This window comes from Dama dama, chromosome 28 (assembly GCF_033118175.1).
Source record: "Dama dama isolate Ldn47 chromosome 28, ASM3311817v1, whole genome shotgun sequence".
NCBI lineage: Eukaryota > Metazoa > Chordata > Mammalia > Artiodactyla > Cervidae > Dama > Dama dama.
This window is the reverse complement of record NC_083708.1, coordinates 12883729-12907678: the sequence shown is the minus strand read 5'-3', so window position 1 is coordinate 12907678 and position 23950 is coordinate 12883729. Positions and strand designations below refer to the sequence as shown.

At 43.2% G+C, this 23950-nt stretch overlaps 1 protein-coding gene across 2 annotated transcripts in view; it reads right to left on the bottom strand.

Annotated features, from left to right (window-relative positions):
• The window catches only part of KCNQ5 (potassium voltage-gated channel subfamily Q member 5), a 587063-nt gene that overhangs the window by 51477 nt on the left and 511636 nt on the right, over nucleotides 1-23950 (bottom strand). For both annotated transcript variants that reach the window (XM_061131817.1, XM_061131818.1), the window contains one exon: nucleotides 21299-21519. In XM_061131817.1, coding sequence (XP_060987800.1) covers nucleotides 21299-21519 — 221 coding nt within the window. The remainder of the gene's footprint in view (nucleotides 1-21298; nucleotides 21520-23950) is intronic.

The window sequence follows — 23950 nt, the reverse complement described above, 5'->3', positions numbered from 1 at the left end:
GCATTCTACTGCTTTTACTTAGAGTTAAGAATGCTGACTGCAAGGAGATCCAACCAGCCTATCCTAAAGGAGATCAGTCCTGGATGTTCATTGGAAGGACTGATGCTAAAGCTGAAACTCCAGTACTTTGGCCACCTGATGCGAAGAGCTGACTCATCGGAAAAGACCCTGATGCTGGGAGGGATTGGGGGCAGGAGGAGAAGGGCACGACAGAGGATGAGATGGCTGGATGGCATCACTGACTTGATGGACATGAGTTTGAGTAAACTCCGGGAGTTGGCGATGGACAGGGAGGCCTGGCATGCTGCGATTCATGGGGTCGCAAAGAGTCCGACATGACTGAGCGACTGAACTGAACTGAAGAATGTTGCCTATAGCCTGAAACATTCAGATAGAGCCCATTTTCAAGACTCTGACCTTAAGGGTATAATACTTTTCCATTCATGAAGAGACCAGGTATTGCAGAACACAGAATAACGTTTGTCTTGTTGGAGGTTTACAGGACACTGTGACCAGACCTGGTTTCCCTAGTGGTGACACTAGTGGTGAAGAATCTGCCTGCTGATGCAGGAGACACGGGTTCAGTCCCTGGGTCGAAATGGAGGAGGAAATGGCAACCCACTCCAGTATACTTGCCTGGAAAATTCCATGCGCAGAGGAGCCTGGTGGGCTACAGTCCGTGGGGCCACGGAAAGTTGACATGACTGAGAGACTAAGCGCTGCATCGTGACCTGACCTACCTGGACAGCCGCCAGAACAAAGGATTCTGACACCAAGATGTTTGCAACAACAGCCCTCCCTCACCTGCCTTTAAAAATGCTTTGTGAGACATTTCAAGGAGTCTGGGGCCTTTGGGGGACACGAGTCACCTGTTCTCCCTACTTGGCCCTGCAATAAACCCTTCTCTGCTCCAAACTCCAATGTTTCAGTATTGTTTGGCCTCACTGTGCATCAGGCACACAGACTTCTGTCGGGTGACACTCTCTAGGGAACCCAGCACCGTGAGAACCAGCTGACCTGCTGGAGACTGGGAGACCTCGTGCAGCAGAGATGGGTCCTGCCGGCAGCTAATCCCAGATGCCCAGGTGAGTCCAGCCAAGCCCAAAGTACTGCCCGATAGAAGTGCAAGATGAAAGCAGGATGTTGTTTTAAGCCACTAAGCCTGAGGAGAGAGGACCATTTTACTTGAAAATGCAAATGCAAGATGTCATGAGGTCATGACATTTTTCGATCAAAGCACAAAACCATTGGAACACAGGTTCAAAACAATTTGGGGAAAGCTTAGTCACTGGCTCTGACAGAATGATGTACACCAGTTGCTACTGTGTAAGATTAATGAAAGATGCAAATCTCTCACCAGCGGGAATTCAGGATTTCATGTGCAAATGAATCCTTGTCACTAGAGGTACAGAGATTAATTTTCCCCAGGCAATATTCTTCTGAGGTTTCCATATTTTCAGAGTTTAGGAACTGCTGTTATGTATTGTACATGGCAAAAGAGGAAAAGGATGGCAAGAGAAGAGAAGCTGGGAAAAACTTGACATCGAAAATAAAATAAAAGCAATTTACAATAATTTGAGCTTCATGCTGAATATACAGAAAGCAGAGCCTGGGTAACTTGGCATTTTCCTGGGTCAGCCATTGAAAGGATCCTGGCCTTTTCTTGTTCTTTCTTTCTTTTTCACCCAGTAGAACACTCCATGAAAGCAATTAAATATAATTTTAAAATTGTGTCATATTGGTTCCTCTTTGTGGAGCAGAAAACTAAGTGTGCCTTTGAAGGAAATAGTTTGAAATATACAAATGAAAAATCACCATGCAGTTCAACAGTGCTTCCCTTACCTAAGGGCTAAATTCTGTGATTTGTGTGACAGCTAACTTTGCACTTATTTTGTGAAAAATGTGAAGGCTGCAGAGTGAGGAAGATGCCTTCCCCCCTCCCAAATGCCAATCAACTGTAACTGGGGTGGGGCTGGTGGTGAAATTTACAGACAGATGGGTCACGGCCACTCAGGTGGCTCCTTCAGGGCCCAGCAAAATGCTAGTCCTGGGCAGTCCCCCCAAATTCAGGTGACTTGAATGGAACCCCACCAATTGAAGGGAGTTTAGCACCCTGTGAAGGGTCCAGCCTGAGACATGCACACACACACTCCTTATGACAGGTGGGGCACAGGGCCCCACTTCGTGGGAAATCCAGGAAGGAAAGAGACAGATCAGTGCTCCTCAGGGGAGAAAGCCATGCAAAGCGCTTTCCTCTGAATCAGAAGAGATGAGGCCAGGTCGCGACAGCATCCCTCGAGAGACGGAGAGCATTTGCTCTCTGCCAGCTGCATGTCACAAAGATGTCCAGGAAATAAACGGAGGGGCTGATGTGGGGAAGAGATGAGACTTGTAGACAAGCACTATAGTGAGCTGGGGACAATCTCCCCACCCCCAGCTGAGCCCTGGGATGACATCATGACCAGTGAGGGCTTGACTCTGTCTGAGCCAGAATCACTCATCCAGGTCGCTGCTGGACTCCTGAGTTTGGAGTGGTATTTGTTTGTAGGACTTCCACAGGACTGGGGGGAAATAGAAACCCCACTTTTGGAGGGCACACAGAAAATCTTGTGTGCACCAGGACCCAGGGGAAAGGAGCAATGATTGCATGGAAGACTGAACCAGAACTACCTGTTAAGTACTATAGGGTCTGCTGCAGAAGCAGGGGGTGGCTGTGGCTCACTGCAGAGGCAAGGATAATGGCAGCAGCAGATCTGGGAAGAACTCACTGGTGTTAGCCTCCTCGAAGGCTGCCATTAACCCCACTATAGAGTCTGTAGGCTCCAGGGCTGGGTTGCCTAAGGCCAAACAGCCATCAGGGAGGGAACATAGCCCCATCAGCAGACAATTTTATGGAGCATGACCTGCCCACCAGAGCAAGACCCAGCTCTATCCATCACCAGTTCCTCCCATCAGGATGCTTGCACAAGTTTTGCCGATAGACTCATCCATCAGAGGGCAGACAGCAGAAGTAAGAACTACAATCCTGCCACCTATAGAATGAAAACCACAATCACCAAAAGTTAGACAAAATGAAAATGCACACGATTATGTTCCAGATGAAGGAATAAGATAAAATCCAGAAAAACAACTAAATGAAGTGGAGATAGGCAATCTGCTGGAAAAAGAACTCAGAATAATGATAGTGAAGATGATCCAGGATCTCAGAAAAAGAATGGGGACAAAGATTGAGAAGACACAAGAAATGTTTCTTCTAGGTCTTTTACCTAGAAGAACTAAAGAGCAAACAGACAGAGATGAAAAATAAAATAACTGAAGTGAAAAATACACTAGAAGGAATCAATAGCAGAATAACAGGTAGAAGAATGGATAAGTGACCTGGAAGACAGAATGGTGGAAATCACTGCCACATAACAGAATAGAGAAATGAGAATGAAAAGAAATGAAGACAACCTAAGAGACCTCTGGGGCACATTAAATACACCATCATTCACTTATAGGGGTCCCAGAAGGAGAAGAGAGAAAGGACCTGAGAAAAATATTTGGAGAGATAATAGCTAAAAGACTTTCCTAACATGGAAAAGGAAACAGTCAACCAAGTCCAGGAAGTGCAGAGAGGCCCAGGCAGGATAAACCCAAGGAGGAGTACCCTGAGACACACAGTAATCAAACTGAAAAAATTAAAGGCAAAGAAAAAAATATTAAAAGCAACAAGGTAAAAATGAAAATGACAAATAACATATAAGGGAAATCCCATAAGGTTACCAGCTGATCTTCCAGCAGAAGCTCTACAGGAAAGAAGGGAGTGGTGTGATATATTTAAAATGGTGAAAGGGAAGAACCTACAACCAAGAATACTCTACTCAGTAAGGCTTTCATTCACATTTTATGGAGAAATCAAGGGCTTTAAAGACAAGCAAAAGCTAAAGAGGATTCAGCACAACCAGAGCAGCTTTGCTGCTGCTGCTGCTGCTAAGTCGCTTCAGTTGTGTCCGACTCTGTGCGACCCCATAGATGGCAGCCCACCAGGCTCCCCAATCCCTGTGATTCTCTAGGCAAGAACACTGGAGTGGGTTGCCATTTCCTTCTCCAATGCATGAAAGTGAAAAGTGAAAGTGAAGTCGCTCAGTCGTGTCCGACTCTTCGTGACCCCATGGACTGCAGCCTACCAGGCTCCTCCATCCATGGGATTTTCCAGGCAAGAGTACTGGAGTGGGTGCCATTGCCTTCTCCAGAGCAGCTTTGCAACAAATGCTAGAGGAACTCCCCCCAGGAAGAAAAGAGACTAGCAACTTAAAACGACCTTGTACATGTATACACTTCTATATCAAAACCTCCTGGAAACAGCAAACCCCAAAACCACAATAGATAAACATATAAAAAGCAAAACACAACCCAAAACAACACTAAAGATGGTCGTCAAACCACAGGAGAATGAAAAAGGATGGAGAGAAAAAACACCTACAAAAACAAACCCAAAACAATTAAGAAGATGGCAACAGGAACATATGCACTGATAATTACCTTAAATGTAAATGGATTAAATGCACCAACAAAAGACACATACTGGCTGAATGGATACAAAAACATGGCTCATATATATGCCACCTAAAAGAGCATCTCAGACTGAGGACACACGCAGATTGAAAGTGAGGGGATGACACAGATATACAGAACAGACTATTGGACTCTGTGGGAGAAGGCGAGCGTGGGATGTTCTGAGAGAATAGCATTGTAACAAGTATACTATCAAGGATGAAACAGACCACCAGCCCAGGTTGGATGCATGAGACAAGTGCTCAGGGCTGGTGCACTGGGAAGACCCAGAATGATGGGATGGGGAGGGAGGTGGGAGGGGGGATTGGGATGGGGAACACATGTAAATCCATGGCTGATTGATGTCAGTGTATGACAAAAACCACTACAATATTGTTAAGTAATTAGCCTCCAACTAATAAAAATAAATGAAAAAAAAAAAGATTAAAAAAAAAAAGAAAGTGAGGGGATGGAAAAGATAATTCCATGCAAGTGGAAATCAAAAGAAAGATGGAGTAACAATACTCCTATCAGACAAAATAGAAGTTAAATAAAGACTGTTACAAGACATAAGGAAGGATTCTACATAATGATCAAGGAATCAATTTGGTATCAATTGTAAGTATATATGTACCCAATATAGGAGCACCTCAATATATAAGGCAAATACTAACAGCCATAAAGAGAGAAATTGAGAGAAACACAATAATAGAGGGGGACTTTAACATCCCACGTTCATCAATGGACAGATCATCCATGTAGAAAATCAACAAGGAAACACAGACCTTATATGACACATTCGACCAGAGAGACTTAATAGGTATTTATAGAACATTTCATCCAAAAGCAGCAGAATACACATTCTTCTCAACTGCACATGGGACATTTCACAAGACTACCACACACTGGGCCATGAAGTTAGCCTTGGTAAATTTAAGAAAATTGAAATCACATCAAGTATCTTTTGTAATCACATGCTGTGAGGTTAGAAATAAACTACAAGAAAAAAAAACTGTAAAAACAAAAACATGTGGAGGATACATGATATTCTACCAAACAACCAATGAATCACTGAAGAAATCAAAGGAAAAAAATACCTACAGACAAATGACAACAAAAACACAATGCCCCAAACCTATGGGATGCAGCAAAAGCAGTTCTTTTTAAAATTATTTATTTTGTGTCTGGTCTTAGTTGTGGGATGTGGGATCTGCGTTGCATCAGGTGAGAGCTTCTGTTGAAGTGCATGGACTCTCTGCTGTGGCTCGCATGCTGAGCAGGTGAAGCACATGGGCTTAGTTGCTCCACAGCATGTGGGGTCTTAGTTCTCCAACCAGGGATTGAATCCAATCCCCTGCAATGCAAGGCATATTCTTAACCACTGGAATACCAGGGAAGTGCCAAAAGTAGTTCTAAGAGGAAAGTTTATAGCAATGAAAACTTCCTTCAGGAAACAAGAAAATTTGCAAATAACCTAATCTTACATCTAAAACATCTAGAGAAAGAAGAACAAACAAAACCTAAAGTGAGTGGAAGGAAAAAAAATCATAAGGATCAGAGCAGAAATAAATGAAGTAGAGGCAAGAAAACAAAAACAAAAACAAAAACAAAAAAACAAAGCCAAACCCAAAACAATTGCAAAGATCAATGAAACAAAAAGCTGGTTCTTGGGAAAGGTAAACAAATTGATAAACCTTTAGCGAGACTTATCAAGAAGAAAGGACTTGTATAAATAAAATTAGAAATGAAAAAAAAGTTACAGCTGACTCCACAGAAGTACACAGCATAAGAGACTACTACAAGAGACTACTATAAGCAACTATATGCCAATAAAATGGACAACCTGGAAACAATGGACAAATTCTTAGAAAGGTTCAGTGTCCCAAGACTGAATCAGGAAGAAATAAAAAAAAATATGCACAGACAAATCACAAGCACTGAAATTGAAACTGTCATTAAAAAACTCCTAAAAAACAAAAGTCCAGGACCTTCACAGGAGAATTCTATAAAACATTTAGAGAGGAGTTAATACCTATCCTTCTCAAACTCTTCCAAAAAATTCCAGAGGAAGGAACACTCCAAACTCGTTCAATGAGACCACTATTACCCTCATACCAAAATCAGACAAAGACACCACAAAAAAGAAAATTACAGGTCAATATCTCTGGTGAACATAGAAGCAAAAATCCTCAACCAAATACTAGCAGTCTAAATCCAACAACACACTAAGAGGATGATACACCATGATTAAGTGGGATTTATCCCAGTCAATATCAGAAATGAAACAATGTGATACACCACATATAAATTGAAGAATAAAAAGCCATATGATCATCTCAATAGATGCAGGAAAAGCTTTCAACAAAATTCAGCTCCCACTTATGATGAAAACTCTTATGATGAAAACTCCCACTTATGATGAAAACAGAAAGTGGGCACAGAGAGAACCTACTTCAACATAATAAAGGCCATATATGACAAACTTAAAGCTAACATCATACTCAATGGTGAAAAGCTGAAAGCATTCCCACTATGACTAGGAACAAGATAAGGATGTCCCCTCTTGCCGCTTTTATCAAACATAGCTCTGGAAGTCTTAGCTACAGCAATCAGAGAAGAAAGAGAAATAAAAGGAATTCAAATTGGAGTTAAACTGTCACTGTTTGCACATGACATTATACTATACATAGAAAACCCTAAAGACACTACAAGAAAACTACTGAAGCACATCAGTGAATTTGGTGAAGCTGCATGATACAGAATTAATACACAGAAATCTCTTGCTTTCCTATACACTAACAATGGAAGATCAGAAAAAGAAATTCAAGAAACAGTCCCATTTAACTGTTGTAACAAAAAGACAAAAAGAATAAAATGCCAAGGAATAAACTTATCTAAGGAGGCAAAAGACCTGTACTCAAAAACTATAAGATATGATACAAGAAATCAAAGATGACACAAACAGAGGGAGAGACATACCATGTTCTTGGACTGGAAGAATCAATGTTGTCAAAATGACTGTACTACCCAAGGCAATCTACAGATTCAATGCAATCTCTACCACATTACCAATGGCATTTCCCCACAGAATTAGAACCAAAAAATCTTAAAATCTGTTTGGAGACAAAAAAGACCCCAAATAGTCAAAGCAATCTTGAGAATGAAAAATTGAGCTGAAAGAATGAGGCTCCCTGACTTCAGACTGTACTACAAAGCTATAGTCATTAAAACAGTACAGTACTGTCACAAAAATAGAGATCTATAATAGATCAACAGAGCAGGATAGAAAGCCCAGAAACAAACCCACATACCTATAGCCAGTTAATCTATGTCAAAGCAGGCAAGATTATGTGGTAGTGGAAAAACAGTATCTTCAACAAATGGTGCTGAGAAAACTGGACAGCTGCATGGAAAAGTAAATAAATTAGACCATTCTCTATGCACAAAAATAAGTTCAAAATGGATTAAAGAGCTAAATGTGGGACCTGATACTGTCAAACTCCCATAGGAAAACATAGGCAGAACACTCTGACATAAATTGCAACAATATCTTTCCTGATCCGTCTCCCAGAGTAATGGAAATAAAAATAAACAAATGGGATGTAATTAAACTCAAAAGCTTTTGCACAGCAAAGGAAAGCATAAACAAAACAAAAAGACAGCCCACATAATGAGAGAAAATATTTGCAAATGATGTGACTGACAAGGGATTAGTATCCAAAATTCACAAAAAGCTCATATGGCATATTATCATCAAAAAAAAAAAAAAAAAAAAACTCAATCAGAAAATGGGCAGAAGACCTAAATAGACATTTATCCAAAGAAAACAAATAGATGGCCAAGAGGCAATGAAAAGTTGTCTAACACCACTAATTATTAAAGAAATGCAAATCAAAAGTACAATGAGATGTCACTGCACACCAGTCAGGATGGTCATCATAAAAGTCTGCAAACAAGAGAGTGTGGAGAAAAAGGAACCCTCCTACACTGTTGGTGGGAATGTAAATTGGTACAGCCACTATGGAGAAGAGTATATAGGTTCCTCAAAAGACTAGAATTACCATATGATCCTGCAATACCACTCCTGGGCATGTATCCAGAGAAAAATATGGTCTGAAAGGATACATGCACCCCAATCTTTACTGCAGCACAAGTTACAATAGCCAAGACATGAAAGCAACCTAAATGTCCATCGACAGAGGAACAGATAAAGATGTGGTACATATATACAATAGAATATTACTCAGACATTAAAAAAGAGTGAAATAATGCAATTTGCAGCAACATGGATGGGCCTAGAGATTGTCATATTGATTGAAGTAAGTCAGGCAGAGAAAGGGAAATATTGTGTGATACCCCTTATATGTAGAATCTAAAAAGAAATGATACAAATGAACTTATTTACAAAGAAGAAACAAACAGCAGACCTAGAGAACAAAGTTATGGTTGCTAGGGTGGAAGGATTAGGGTGGGGGAACAGATAGTTAGGGAGTTTGGGATGGACATGTACACACTGCTATATTTAAATAGATAAACAAGGTTCTCTTGTAAAGCACAGAGAACTATTTTCAACATTATGTGGCAGCCTGAAGGGGAGAGGGGTTTGGGAGTGAATGGATACATGTATGTGTATGACTGAGTCCTTTTACTGTGTACCTAAAACCATCATAACATTGTTAATTGGCTATACTCCAATATAAAATGAAAAGCTAAAAAAATAAAATCTAGATCCATAGAAGGTGGAAGACATGGCTTAAAGTTGTACTCAGAGGTTACTTGGCAGCTTAGATTCTGCCAGAAGGAGGAGGTAGAATCTACCCATAACTCATACCTTAAGCAGGGAGCTGTTTTATCCTACCAAGAGGAACCAAATATAATTTTCCCTGTCACTGCAGGGTGACAACAAACATTAGGTAAGAGCCTAGAGAAATCTGGGCAGAAATCCGAGTACTTAGGTTAGAATAGAAGGCCAGGGTGATCTCCAGTCTGATCAAAATAGAAATGCATTTCCCCAGTAATTAGAAATGAGGAATTGGCATTTCACAACAAGAACTGGAAAAAGCAACCTTACCAGAAATACAATAATTACTTAGTCTCTTAGAGTCTGTAAGCAGAGATTGAAAGGGCCCTTCTCTTCCGGCTCCCAAGAGAAATAAGAACCACGGACACAGACACAGATATTGGGGGAGAGGAGGGATGCAGAACCCATGGGGAGGAGCAGAGTCTGTGTCTAGGGGGAGAAGGGACTGGCTGAGTCAGACAAATAAGGAGAAAAGAAACCCAGGGACTGGAACTGAGGCGATTCCTCCAGGTAACCATAGTCACCAAATACTTGGTGAAAGATGGGGAGTGTGTTTCAGATTCCTGCTAAATACCCTCCAGGCTCTTGCACAGAATTACGCCAACCATTAAGCTGGGCATAGAGTGGACTGTGGATTAATTTCCAGACTTTGGATCCAGTCATTTTCAAGAAGTCCTGTCATTTGGTCATGAAAGAAAACCCGTAGGCTTTGCTCTGCCAGGGTCCAGCTGAAGCCCTGAGGGAATACCGCCTTCATGAGAATTAATTCTGTCGACACAGTGCAGTCATCATCAGGTAATTTCAGGAAGTGCCAGGGAGTATCATGTATTGTGGAAAATGATAATCAGAGGCTGGCAAAAGCTGGGCCATCAGTGCAGAGAGTCAGGAAAAAACAGTAAGTGCAGTGCTGTGCTTGGCATTTTGTGGAAACACGAAAATGTCACAGGGAGGCTGAGAAACACACGAGGGAAGAAGATGCTATTGTAGAAGGAGTGCAGACGATGCTCAGCACTAAACGGAAGCCCTGTGTGTGTGGAGGAATCAAGGACAAGATGCTGACGGCCTGTGATTTATACCACTTGGAAGGAAACGTCCCGCTGTGGGGACAGGAGCCTGCTGGTTGAGGCTGGTGGCCTAGTGCTGAAATGCTTCCTTTCTGTCAGTGTCCCACTGACCTCACATTGATGATCTCAAACAAGAGTTCTAGGAGACGGTGGGCTGGGGGCCCAGGGAACAGAAGTTAAGGAAGGGAGGGAGGGGAGGGACTTTTCTATCTTCAAGAGGAGTTGAGAGTGGCGCATTTTTATTCTTTTGCTAATTTCAGGTGAGACCTGATGGGCTGTCATTCACCTGAAGGGGAAGAAGGGGCCCTAGCCAGCAGCCTGGGGGGTGAGGCATCTGGGGCTGGTGAGGGGTTACTGAGGGAAGCACGACCTCAGGTTCCCCTGGGTGGCAGCGGCAGCAGGAAACGCACAGTCTGGGCTGGCGTGTTATTTAAACTCGATTCATGTCAATGTATGGCAAAAACCACTACAATATTGTAAAGTAATTAGCCTTCAATTAAAATAAATAAATTAATTTAAAAAATAAACAAAATAAATTTGAAATCATTTGTTTTTTAGTCAGGTTTCCCTTTACACACTTTGTCCTGCTTTTGAAATACAAGGGAGTGAGGCTGGTCTGCACTCATGGTCTCATGAAGATTAGGTGATGGAAGAAGGGGGGAAAGAACAATAATAAGTAAAACAAATCTGGCCTTCGGACACTCAGAGAAACAGAAGTGGCAAAAGGGCGGAGCATTTGGGAGGAAACATGCTCATTCTGCCTCCTCAGCTTCACCACTAAGTGGGAAAGATTTCCTGGTTCCCTCTGACACCACTAGAGGTTTCCTTCCGAAAGCCAGTCCCCAAACGCATGGCTTCACGTCTCTTCAGTCACACCTCCTGCCCCAGCTTTGACCCCTGGGCCACAGGGGACTCTGACCCCAGACCCAGAGCCCACCCTTCTCACCAGCGGTCATTTCAGGCATGAGACCCAATTCTACAAAGCGAGACGGGAATGGACAGTACTCCTCACGACCCAGGCGGGCCTCCTCCTTGCGTCAGTGTCATGTGTGGAGAAGGTGCTTGAGTGTGTCTTGCTCCCAGCCTGGGGGAAGGCAGCACCCGGACTCCAGCTGGGCAGAGGAAATGGAGGCTTGCGAGAGCCCAGAGAAGGGGGCCAGGGCACGCGCTGCCTCCCGGCTGGGGGCTGCCCTTTGCCCTGTGGTGTCGATTATATATTTTATTACCAGTTAAGGTAACTGAACCTGCTTCTCCTGTGCCACGGGCTTCCCTGAGAGCTCAGTGGATTGCCTGCAATGCAGGAGACCTGGGTTTGATCCCTGGGTTGGGAAGATCCCCTGGAGAAGGGAAAGGCTGCCCACTCCAGTGTTCTTCGGCTTCCCTTGTGGCTCAGCTGGTAAAGAATCCACCTGCAATGTGGGAGACCTGGGTTCGATCCTTGGGTTGGGAAGATCCTCTGGAGAAGGGAAAGGCTGCCCACTCAAGTATTCTGACCTAGAGAGCTCCATGGACCGTATAGTCCATGGGGTCGCAAAGAGTCGGACACGACTTTCACTTGCACTCTTGTGCCATGCAGTCAAATGCGCCCTGACAGGTACCCTGGCTTGGGGGCCAGAGACAGGCAGCGGAGAAGCTTGCCAGAAGAGAACTTGCAGCAGGGTCTAGAACAAAAGAATGGGCTGCGGGGATCCCACGACTGGAAAGCATTTCCCATCTTTTGCCCACCCAGCCTCCACTCAGGGGACCTCCACATGTCTCCTGCACAGGGCTGCCAGTCTTTTTCACAAACATTCGGTGAGGATGTGTCTCCCAGAGTGGCCAGCAGTGCCCTGAGGATCACCCACAAGAACTAATACTTCCCCTTGAGCAGAAGCAAGCTCATACATGTTGAGGCACGCTGGTTACATGTCTAGCATGGAAGCAGATTTTTTCATGCTCTACAGGGTGGATCCAACTGCAGCTCCTCCTTATCTCGCTCCAGATTGCCCTGACCTTCGAGGCACCTCTGAAAGGTGTTCCCAGCATAGCAGGGTCTGTCACCAAAGCCTCTTTGGTAGCAAACTAGTTGCCAGGAACCTGGACTTAGCGCTTCCTAACTTCATTCTTTGGGTTCAGGCTGCCTGGTGCTCCGTGGACTTGCTTCTGCCATGTTTCATGTGCTCATCTGTGTGGACTGCGATCTGTCTCCTGACATCACCTCTTGTATCTGGAAACAGACCTCAGATGGCCTCGTGGTTGTCCTCCCGCCTGGGTAAACAGACACAGGCCAGATGGCTGTGATCCTCAGTCCCTTCCAGAAGACTGATCAACACAGAGACGGGTCATCTAAAGGTCGTTTTCCCAATTTGCCAAATCTTCCACTCTTGAAGATGATACAGTTCAGAAGTTAGGCAGTTCAGGCTGGGAGAAGGGTGGGTGGGTCGGTGGCAAAGCTGAATGGTTTCTAAGGGAGGGGATTTGGCCAAGTGAAGATGCGAAGAGCAATAATGGGGAGAAGGGAAAATGAAACATGCTTTAGGGGAAACTGATATGACATCTGGGGCCCAGCTGCGAATGGGTCCCACAGGAGGCTAGGAAGGAAGTCAGATGGTCTGGAGGTGCCCCCAGGCTCCCCGTTCATGGCTGTTAGGTCTGGGCAGGTCTTAGGTCCTTCATTCACAAGACAGGGATCACAACATGCCTCCCTCATAGGGGCACTGAGAGAATTAAATGAAATCATAGAAGTCAAGCATTTAGAACAGTGCCGGCCAATAAATGTCACTTTCATCATTATTCTCATATATTGAGATACAATATCGTTTCTAACCCACCTAATGTTTTTATTGTATTTTTAAAATGAAAATTGTACATATTTAAAAAGTACACCATGATGATTTGATATACATACACATACAGCTAAAGGAAATTGTAGTATAAATTATGCAGTGGAGTACTACTCATCCTTAAAAAGGAAAGATATCCTGCCACTTGCCACAACATGGATGGACCTGAAGGACATTATGCCACTGAGATAAACCAGACACAGAAAGAAAATAAAAAAACAAAAACAAAAACATACAGCTCACACTCATTATATATGCAATCTCAGAAAGTCATATCCAACCTAATTTTTGGGATTATGTGAAGAAGCTTAAATACTATTGACTGGATAATGGAACATTTCTATCACTTATTATGATTCATATCTTATTGGTCAAAATAAATTTGCTATGGCAACACCACCCTAGTCCCTTATAGTTTTTCTTCCTTTTGCTCTTTCTAAATTTCTGGTTCTGACATTTGCCTGTTACTTTCCACTTCTCATGGATGTGGAATTTAAAATTGCGCCCTTTTAAACTGTAACATGTAAATTTAATCAAAATTATAGCAAATAAAAACAAGATGGAATATTTAATAACCTTTTGTAAGAGTCATTAAATTATAAAAATAATATCATCTGTAGTAAATAGGTACCCAATGCACAACAGGTATATCGGCTCTCCGAGCATACAGTGCAGTGAAGCACATGTGTGCTCAGTCGTGTCTGACTCTTTGCAACCCCAAGGACTATAGCCTGCCAGGCTCCTCTGTCCATGGGATTCTCCAGGCAAGAATACTGGAACAGGTTACCATTTCCTTCTCCAAGGGATCTTCCTGATGCAGGGATTGAACCCATGTTTCTTGAGTCTCCTGGATTGCAGATTCTTTACCACTGCAACACCTGAAAAGTCCTCTGTAGTAAAGGATATCAGATTTGGCAGAAATTATTAAAATTTACATGGTTTCCATGGTAGCTCAGCTGGTAAAGAATCTTCCTGCAATGCAGGAGACCTTGGTTCGATTCCTGGGTTGGGAAGATTCCTTGGAGAAGGGATCGGCTACCCACTTCAATATTCTTGAACTTCCCTGGTGGCTCAGATGGTAAAGAATCCACCTGCAATGTGGGAAACCTGGGTTTGACCCCTGGGTTGGGAAGATCCCCTGGAGAAGGGAACAGCTACCCACTCCAGTATTCTGACCTGGAGAATTCCATGGACAGAGGAGCCTGGTGGGACACTGTCCATGTGGTCATGAAGAGATGGATATGATTGAGCAGCTTTCACTTTTTCAACTTCACTTTCATTAAAATTTACAGATTAACCTTAAATTTCTTTTTTTATGTTATCTTTCAGTTATTGGACCATTATTTTTCAAATGTAACTTATTTAATAACTTCAAGACCAGTGTAAGTTTTTATTTTTCTTACTGCTATTTATTGACTTTCCCTGAGCTGTTAGTGGGCACTGAAATGCCTAAAATATGTAAAGGAAAAAAAGAGGTAGAAAAAAAGAGACCCAGAAGTGAATGAGCAAAGAGATCTGAAATATCAGGAGCTGGATGCAGTATTATATATTATTTTCTATGATAAGTGGATTTTAGAAATACTTAAAACCTGAAGAGGCACCATAAATAGAAATGTATAAATTGAAGTCTACATTTATTTGATAGCTATTTCAGTTTTCTTTTTTCCTATAAAGAGAATTTCTCTGTTCCCAAGGTCTAACATTGAGGTGAGTCAGAGGTCATGGTTCCCGGCTACTGGGTACAATAAGGAGTTGGGGGTCACAGTCACTTGTGGGTAAGTGGCCAGCAAAGCTACTTCAATATGACAGCAGTTGGCCTCTGATTACTTGGGGAACTCAGGACCAATTCAGTCAGGCATCAAACAGGGAAAAGCAATTCCCTTCTAACCAAACAGAAATGCACTTATACAAAATGATGCAGAAAGTGGATGGTGGGAGATCTTTCCAATTTGTGATCTGGAGAGAGAAGGACTTCTGTTTCTGTCTGACCTCTGAGGCATTTTTGCAGTAACTTGAAATAGTGTTATGGACAGAGCTGACTCTAGGAATCTTTGAAAAATGCTTTCCCTCTGGCCAAACATGAAAGGGGAATTCATTTTCCATATTCAGAATCTGGATTCTATGACTTTTATATTTAGATGTGTTCAACCAACTGTAAGGACTTCACAGCATGGAGTGGCATGCTTTCTGAAGACATGTAGGAAGGGTGTGGACTCCCTGGGGCATTAAATGTGTTTCCACCATGTAGGAACCTAGGGCAGGAGCTTCCTCCTTCTTCTTTTGCCTTCAATCCTTCCTAGCATCAGAGTCTTTTCCAGTGAGTTGACTCTTTGCATCAGGTGGCCAAAGTATTAGAGTTGTAGCTTCAGCATCAGTCCTTCCAATGAATATTCAGTGTTGATCTCCTTTAGGATTGATTGATTTGATCTCCTTGCAGTCCAGGGGACTCTCAAGAGTCCTCTCCAACACCACAGTTCAAAAGTATCAATTCTTGGGCACGCAGTCTTCTTTATGGCCCAACTTTCCCATCCATACATGACTACTGGAAAAACCATAGCTTTGACTAGATGGACCTTTGTCGGCAAAGTAATGTCTCTGCTTTTGAATACGCTGTCTAGGTTTCTCATAGTTTTCCTTCCAAGGAGCAAGTATCTTTTAATTTCATGGCTAAAGTCACCATCTGCATGTGATTCTGGAGCCCAGGAAAATATAGTCTGTCACTGCTTCCACTTTTCCACCTTCTATTTGCCATGAAGTGATGGGACCGGATGCCATGATCCTAGTTTTCTGAATGTTGAGTTAAGCCAGCCTTCTCACTCTCTGCTTTCAATCTTATCAGAAGGTTCTTTAGTCCCTCTTCACTTTCTGCAATAAGGGTGGTGTCATCTGCATACATTAAGTTGTTGATATTTCTCCTGGCAATCTTGATTCCAGCCTATGATTCATCCAGTCCAGCATTTTGCATGATGTGCTTTGCAGAGAAGTTAAATAAGCAGGGTGACAATATACAGCCTTGTCATACGCCTTTCCCAATTTTGAACCAGTCAGTTTTTCCATGTCTGGTTCTAACTGTTGCTTCTGGATCCATATACAAGTTTCTCAGGAGACAGGTAGAGTGATCTGGTATTCCCATCTCTTGAAGTATTTTCCACAGTTTGTTGTGATCCATACAGTCAAAGGCTTTCGCATAGTCAATGAAGAAGAAGTAGATGTTTTTCTGAAATTCCCTTGCTTTCTCTATGACCAATGAATGTTGGCAATTTGATCTCTGGTTCCTCTGCCTTTTCTAGATCCAGCTTGTACATATGGAAGTCTTTGGTTCATGTACTGTTGAAACCTAGCTTGAAGGATTTTTGAGCATAACCTTACTAGCATGCAAAATCAGTGCAATTGTATGGTAGTGTGAACATACTTTGGCACTGGGATGGAAATTCCTTTTCCAGTCCTGTGGTCACTGCTGAGTTTTCCAAATTTGCTGACATATTGAGTGCAACACTTTAACAGCACTATCTTTTAGGATTTCAAATAGCTCAGCTGAAATTTGTCAGCTCCACTAACTTTGCTCACAGTAATGTTTCCTAAGGCCCACTTGACTTCACTTTCCAGGATGTCTGGCTCTAGGTGAGAGACCACACTATCATGGTTATCTGGGTCATTAAGATCCTTTTTGTAGAGTTCTTCTGTGTATTGTTGCCACCTCTTCTTAATCTCTTCTGCTTCTGTTAGGCACTTGCTGTTTCTGTCCTTAACATGCTCATCCTTATACGAAATGTTCCTTTGATCTCTCCAGTTTTCTTGAAGAGATCTCTGGTCTTTCCCATTCTATTGTTTTCCTCTATTTCTTTGCATTGTTCATTTAAAGAGGCCGTCTTATCTCTCCTTAACTATTCTCTGGACTTATGCATTCAGTTGCATATATCTTTCCCTTTCTCCCTTGCTTTTCACTTCTCTTCTCGTCTCAGATATTTGTAAAGCTTCCTCAGATGGCCATTTTGCCTTTTGCATTTCTTTTTCTTTGAGATGGCTTTGATTATTGCCTCCTGTACAATGTTAGGAACCTCTGTCCATAGTTCTTCAGACACTCTGTCTACCAGATCTAATCCCTTGACTCTATTCATCACCTTCACTGTATAATCATAAGTTATTAGACTGAGGTTATACCTGAATAGAATAATGGTTTTCTTCCATTTAATTCTGAATTTTGCAATAAGGAGCTCTAAGTCACAGTCAGCTCCAGGAGTTGTTTTGCTGCCTGTATAGTTTCTCCATCTTCGGCTACAAAGAATATAATCAGTCTCATTTCTGTATTGACCATTTGGTGATATCCATGTGTGACATCATGCAAAATGCTGGTCTGGATGAAGCACAAGCTGGGGTCAAGATTGCCAGGAGAAATATCAATAACCTCAGAGACACAGATGACACGACCCTTATGGCACAAAGTGAAGAACTAAAGAGCCTCTTGATGAAAGTGAAAGAGGAGAGTGAAAAAGTTGGCTTAAAACTCAACATTCAAAGAACTAAGATCATGGTATCTGGTCCCATCACTTCATGGCAAATGGGGAAACAATGAGAGACTTCATTTTTGGGGGCTCCAAAATCACTGCAGATGGTGACTGCAGTCATGAAATTAAAAGACGCTTGCTCCTTGTAAGGAAAGCTATGTCCAACCTAGACAGCATATTAAAAAGCAGAGACATTACTTTGCCAACAAAGGTCCATCTAGTCAAAGCTGTGATTTTTCCAGTGGTCATGTATGGATGTGAGAGTTGGACTATAAAGAAAGCTGAGCATTGAAGAATTGATGCTTTTGAACTGTGGTGTTGGAGAAGACTCTTGAGAGTCCCTTGGACTGCCAGGAGATCCAACCAGTCCATCCTAAAGGAGATCAGTCCTGGGTGTTCATTGGAAGGACTGACGCTGAAGCTGAAACTCCAATACTTTGGCCACCTGATGAGAAGAACTGACTCATTGGAAAAGAACCTGATGCTGGGAAAGATTGAGGACAGGAGGAGAAGGGGACAACAGAGGATGAGATGGTTGAATGGCATCACCGACTTGATGGACATGAGTTTGAGCAAGCTCTGGGAGTTGGTGATGGATGGGCATGTTGCAGTCCATGGGGTCAAAAAGAGTTGGGCATGACTGAGCGACTGAACTGATCTGTCTCTTGTGCTGTTGGAAAAGGGTGTTTGTTATGAACAGTGTGTTCTCTTGACAAAACTTTGTTAGCCTTTGCCCTGCTTCATTTTTCACTCCAAGGCCAAACTTGCCTGTTACTTCAGGTATGTCTTGACTTCCTACTTTTGCATTCCAATCCCCTAAGATGAAAAGGGCATCTTTTTCTGGTGTTAGTTATAGAAGGCCTTGTAGGTCTTCATAGATTGGTCACTTTCAGCTTCTTTGACATCAGTGGTTGGGGCACAGACTTGGATTACTGATGCCCACTCCTGTCCATTTTAGTTCACTACTTCCTAAGATGTTGACGTTCACTCTTGCCATCTCCTATTTGACCACATCCAATTTACCTTGATTCATGGACCTAACATTCCAGGTTCCTATACAATACTGTTCTTTACAGCATCAGACTTTACTGTGATCACCAGACACATCCACACCTGAGTGTAGTTTCTGCTTTGGCTCAGCCACTTCATTCTCTCTGGAGCTATTAGTAACTGCCCTCTGCTCTTTTCTAGTAGTGTATTGGATACCTTCTGACTTGGGACCCTCATCTTCAGGTGTCATATCTTTTTGCGTTTTCATGCTGTTTATGGTATTCTCACTGTAAGAATGCTGGAGTGGTTTTCCATTCCCTCCTTCACTGGACCATATTTTGTCAGAACTCTTCACTATGACCCGTCTGTCTTGAGTGGCCCTGCATGGCAAGACTCATACTTTGATTTAGGAAGCCCTTTGCCGTGACAAGGATGTGACCCATGAAGGGGTCTATTTGTAGTAGGAGCTATCAAACCTCATTAGACAATTCACATCCACACAGGGTGAAGACTAGCACCAGCACCAAGATAGGGGGGACTTTGGGCTAAGGAGAAGGGTTTGGTGCCACCAGCTGGACCAATGTGGGGACAGAACTAATGGAGGATCACCAGTATCCCACCGTGGGGAAGGAAAGAGGCAGCGTCTGAAAGGAGGACCCAATTTTTAAATAGAAAATCCTCTTCTGCTTTCTTATCACAAAAGCTATACATGCTCATTGTAGAAATAATAGGTAATACAGATGAACAAAATAATACATATGAACAAATATAATACAACTATGATGTCACCACTTGGAGGTAACTGTTCATTCACTGTTGTAAATCTCTCCAGAACTTTTACTATAAACACATGAATTTACACACACACACACACACACACAGCCAAAATGGAATAATTTATTTTTTGTGATCCTTTTTCTATTTCAATAATTTTAGAATTATAGCATCTTTTCTAATGTCTTTTACTTCATTATATTGTATGTATGCTACTTCACTTCTAGGATATGGAATTTCTAGAAATGGAATTAGAAATGGAATTGCAGGGTGGGAGGCGTCCGAGCTCAGGCAGATGTAAAGGCTTTGGTATCTTTTGCCAACTAGCCTTCCAGAAATGTGTGTCCATTTATATTCAGCAAGTCTATTTTGAGTGCTCCATAAGCCTTGTTACTGGTAACTCTCGACTCAGCTGTTCACGGGCTTTCAGCCAGATTCCTAGGGAGGAGAGTGTGGAAACCAGAGGATGCCAAAAAGCTGTGCCGTCAGTGACTCTGGGTACTTGGGGGCTTGGTGTGGGGTGTACAGTCGGAAAGATCCCCTGGAGGAGGGCATGGCAACCCACTCCAGTATTCTTGCCTGGAGAATCCCATGGACAGAAGAGCCCGGTGGGGAGGGGGTCACAAAATGTTGCACGTGACTGAAGCAACTTAGCACGCAGGTACAGTGCTGGGGAGAGAGCCCTTCCCATCTCAGCACAGTGGCAGGTGGAGGGGAGCCTGGGCAGGTGGGAGAGGGGTCAAGAGTGCAGTGTAGAAGGGAGCTGCAAGCTCCATCAGGAGCGGCCACATCGGGTCAGCCTCTGGCACTACTTGGAGGGTGTCCAAAGGTGTGCAGAGTGGGAGGTGTGTGGAAGGGACTCTGGGGGATCCCCTGAGAGTGGAGGGAGGGCGGCCCCAGGAGCTCCAAATGGGCTGGGAGGGGCCTGGGACCGAGGGAACCTGAGGTCACTGTGATCATGACCCGGGTTGTTAATTTTATCCCACAGGCTCTCAGGGCCTGGGAAAACTCAGGTTCTGCCTGGGGGGTGAGCACAGGGGGCTGATGGCCTTTGCAAGCTTTTATGCATTAATGGAAGATGCGATTTGATTTTGGTCCTTTGCCCAGGATAACAGATCCCAGGGGGCATTCTTAAAAGGAAAGCCAAAATGAAAAAGAAGGTTTTATTTCATAAACGTGGAAATTGTATGGCGCTCAGTAAAATGTGTTGGCAAAGGAAGCTTCTGCCACTTAATATAGCAAATAAAATAGGCTAATTTCTTTTGGGAGAAGAACTCAAATTCCAGTTATCATCAGATAAGAACTTTCAACAAGACTCTCTCTAAGGAAGATGAGCAGTTGGCCCCTGATGTAGGAAAAACAGTGCTCAGTAGAAAAGGACCAGCGTCTCCACTGGGTCCAGAAAGACTCTGGCCCTTCTTCCTGCGTCTCGGGGGTCCTGAGCCCCTGACCATCTTGGTGAGCTTGCAGGTTGGATACAATCTATGTATCAGCAGGGCGGTCCTGTTGACCTGACCCCAACCTACCTGAGAAGTAACGCTATGCTGCAGATACCAGAGAAGAATGAACACCACTGTCTCTGACTTCCTTGCAATGTAGATCCAGTTGCCAAACCTGCCTGCAAAAGTCGACTTGGGTACACTTGCCCAAGGCAGACAATAAACTTCCAAGAAAACAAGCAGCAAGCGCACGGTTCTTCCCCTGGGGTTGCTTCCTGCCCTCTCTCCAAGTGGCACCAGGCAGAACCTGCCACTTGGTCCTTGCGTTCGCGTAATACATGGTTATGGAGAGACAGGGGTAACTCACCGTCCACCACTGGCTTGGGCTGCGAGCTCTTCAGGCGCAGGGAGGGCCGGAAGCGCGTGCGGTCGTTGAAGCTCCAGCTCTTCTGCACTTTGGTGGGGCTGCCCTCAGCCGTGATGTCCGTGCTGGGGGACCGCCTGTCCCCCAGCGACGCCTGCCTGCTCTTGACGCTCTGGCCCCGAGGGCTGGCCATGCGCACGCGCTCCTTGAAGCTGAGCTTCTGGCTGCGGGCGACAGGGGCGGCGTTAGTGCATTTCAGGCAGCGCCGCCCACCCACCTGCGTCAATGCGCTGATGTGACTGTACACACGATTGACAGATCGATCACAAATTGCATTACACGGAATGTTTCTAGCAAGTAGGGGCACAGTGATACATTTCCCCTTATTGAAAATTCGAGCTGTCTTTAATCTCTCTGCATTCATCTCCAGTCCATCTCATCCCATGGTTTTGCACACCCTTCCTGGATTCAGCAAAGGCCTGAGATATAGCACAGTGGTTTGTGCACCATGACACTGGAAAGACCCTAGAACTGGTTTGATGTTCGCTTTAGAGACAAATTTTAGCTTTAACCTCAACTTTTGAAACTTAGAAAAAGTATTTCTTTAAAATTTGGGATCATATCTCTTTGTAATTTCTAAAATATTTCTACAGGAAAACAGAGATGACAGTTACACATGCACACAGAGTCTGCATGCATTTTCTATTCCAGGCAAGATTATGACTTCCAGATCCATGCAGTCTCAGAGCAGCTGGCAGTACTGAAGACAATATTAGACATACAACACTTAACACCACATTTATTCTAGCTAGACAAAAACCACACAAGGTAGAACAGCTTCAGCTTATAATGAACCAGATGACGGATTAACAGAATGAGATGTCGTGTTCACTAACACAGACTCCTGCTATTAAACAGGTTATTGATTTGCTGTGGCAGCTCCTGGTGAATTATATTTGTTCACATTCAGTTCTCAGATGCCAGCTTGGCCTCAACTATGGTTGGTTGATAAAGGAAGTGCTAACAAGGCAGTCTCCAGGCCTTCCTGAGTGTGAGTGGGGTATGAGGTGCCGGGAGGGCAGGCTGGAATCAGAGACCTGGGTTTGGAGGCCTCTCTTCTAACTTGAAGATAAAAATAGCAACATATGTGAGGGACTTTTATGGGGATCAGATGAACTGTACAAAGTTTTGTGTTCTTGTTCATTTATAAAGTACTATGTTATTCATTAGAAAGTGAGGCTGTGGGGAGAAGAAGAGATGGGATATTGGGACTGATATATACACATTACTATATGTAAAACAGGTAACTAATAAGGACCTGCTATATAGCATAGGGAACTCTACTCAACACTCTGTAATGGTCTATATGGGAAAAGAATCTAAAAAAGAGTGGATACATATATAACTGATTAGCTTTCCTGCACAGCAGAAACTAACGAATGTTTTAAATCAACCCTACTCCAAAAATTGAAAAAAAAAATAGAGTGCATTTATATTTTTATGGGAAAAAAAAAGTGATTCCCTTATGGAGCGAGAGGCCCAGGGCTCTCAGGCCTGACGCAGTGGACTGGATGAATCTGAGGCCCACTGTCCAGATGCAGCTTTTGTGGGACATGGAGACAGCATTCTTATGGACAGGGATTCTCTGAGACCACGTGGAGCAGGTTATTTTGCACTTTCTGCCTTGTCCACTGTTCTCAGCGGCAGCTTGCCAACAGCAAATGTGTTTGGCGGGTCCATGTCTTATAGCTAACAAGCACAGTAACATTGATTTTTCCATGCCTAGCTGCTTAACAAATGGTGTTCTAAGAAGACACCGTGTTTTCTGTGTGCTTATGTGAAAACACATCGAGCAATGGACTACAGCGGTCAGCAGGTCCTGGTCAGGACCCACATGCTGGCTCTGCGGCTGACAGCTCTGTGCGGAGGGCAGACGCAGGCAGGATTGCTGGGGCGCATGCAGAGGGCAGGCAGGGCAGACGGTTCAGGGCTCATTTACACAGTCCCATCAGGCAGGGCTTTCTCTGCAGTTGACAAACGTGTGATCAAATGATGGATTCATTCAACAACAATAACATATAAAACTGCATCTTCTTATGCCCAGGCTACATTCTCCATGTCATCCAAAGCTCACAATGTTTAAACAAACCCTCAAAGGGATGGTGCTCAAAGTGCCCACTCTTTTCAAGCTTTGTTTTTTTTTAATAGTAGAAACTACAAACCTCTTTTCAGTTTCGGCCATCTGTTCCGTTACTTAAATGTACAATGATCTGGTTCAGGAACGCACCTATGCACCTCTATTTAGATTAATGAATGGCTTGTCGACAGAGCTGCTGTTACAAGTGGTCTCATTATACTTTAATCCATTACCTTTTCTGGAACTAACAGATGTTAATTACTATAGAAGGTTGGGTTTAGTTAATAGCAAATTATTACTCAAACTTTCAAGATATCTCTCTTTCCTTTGCCAACTGAATGAATAGGAAACTGATAAAAGCATTATAATTTTATAAAACCATTAATATGAAATTTAGTTTTTTAAAAATTTCAATTGCTAAAAATGTTTAAAAAATCTAAAATAGGTATCAGCATTAAATCTACCAATGTTATTTATAATAACAAAAACTTCAAAAAATACTCTTATAAAATATTTAA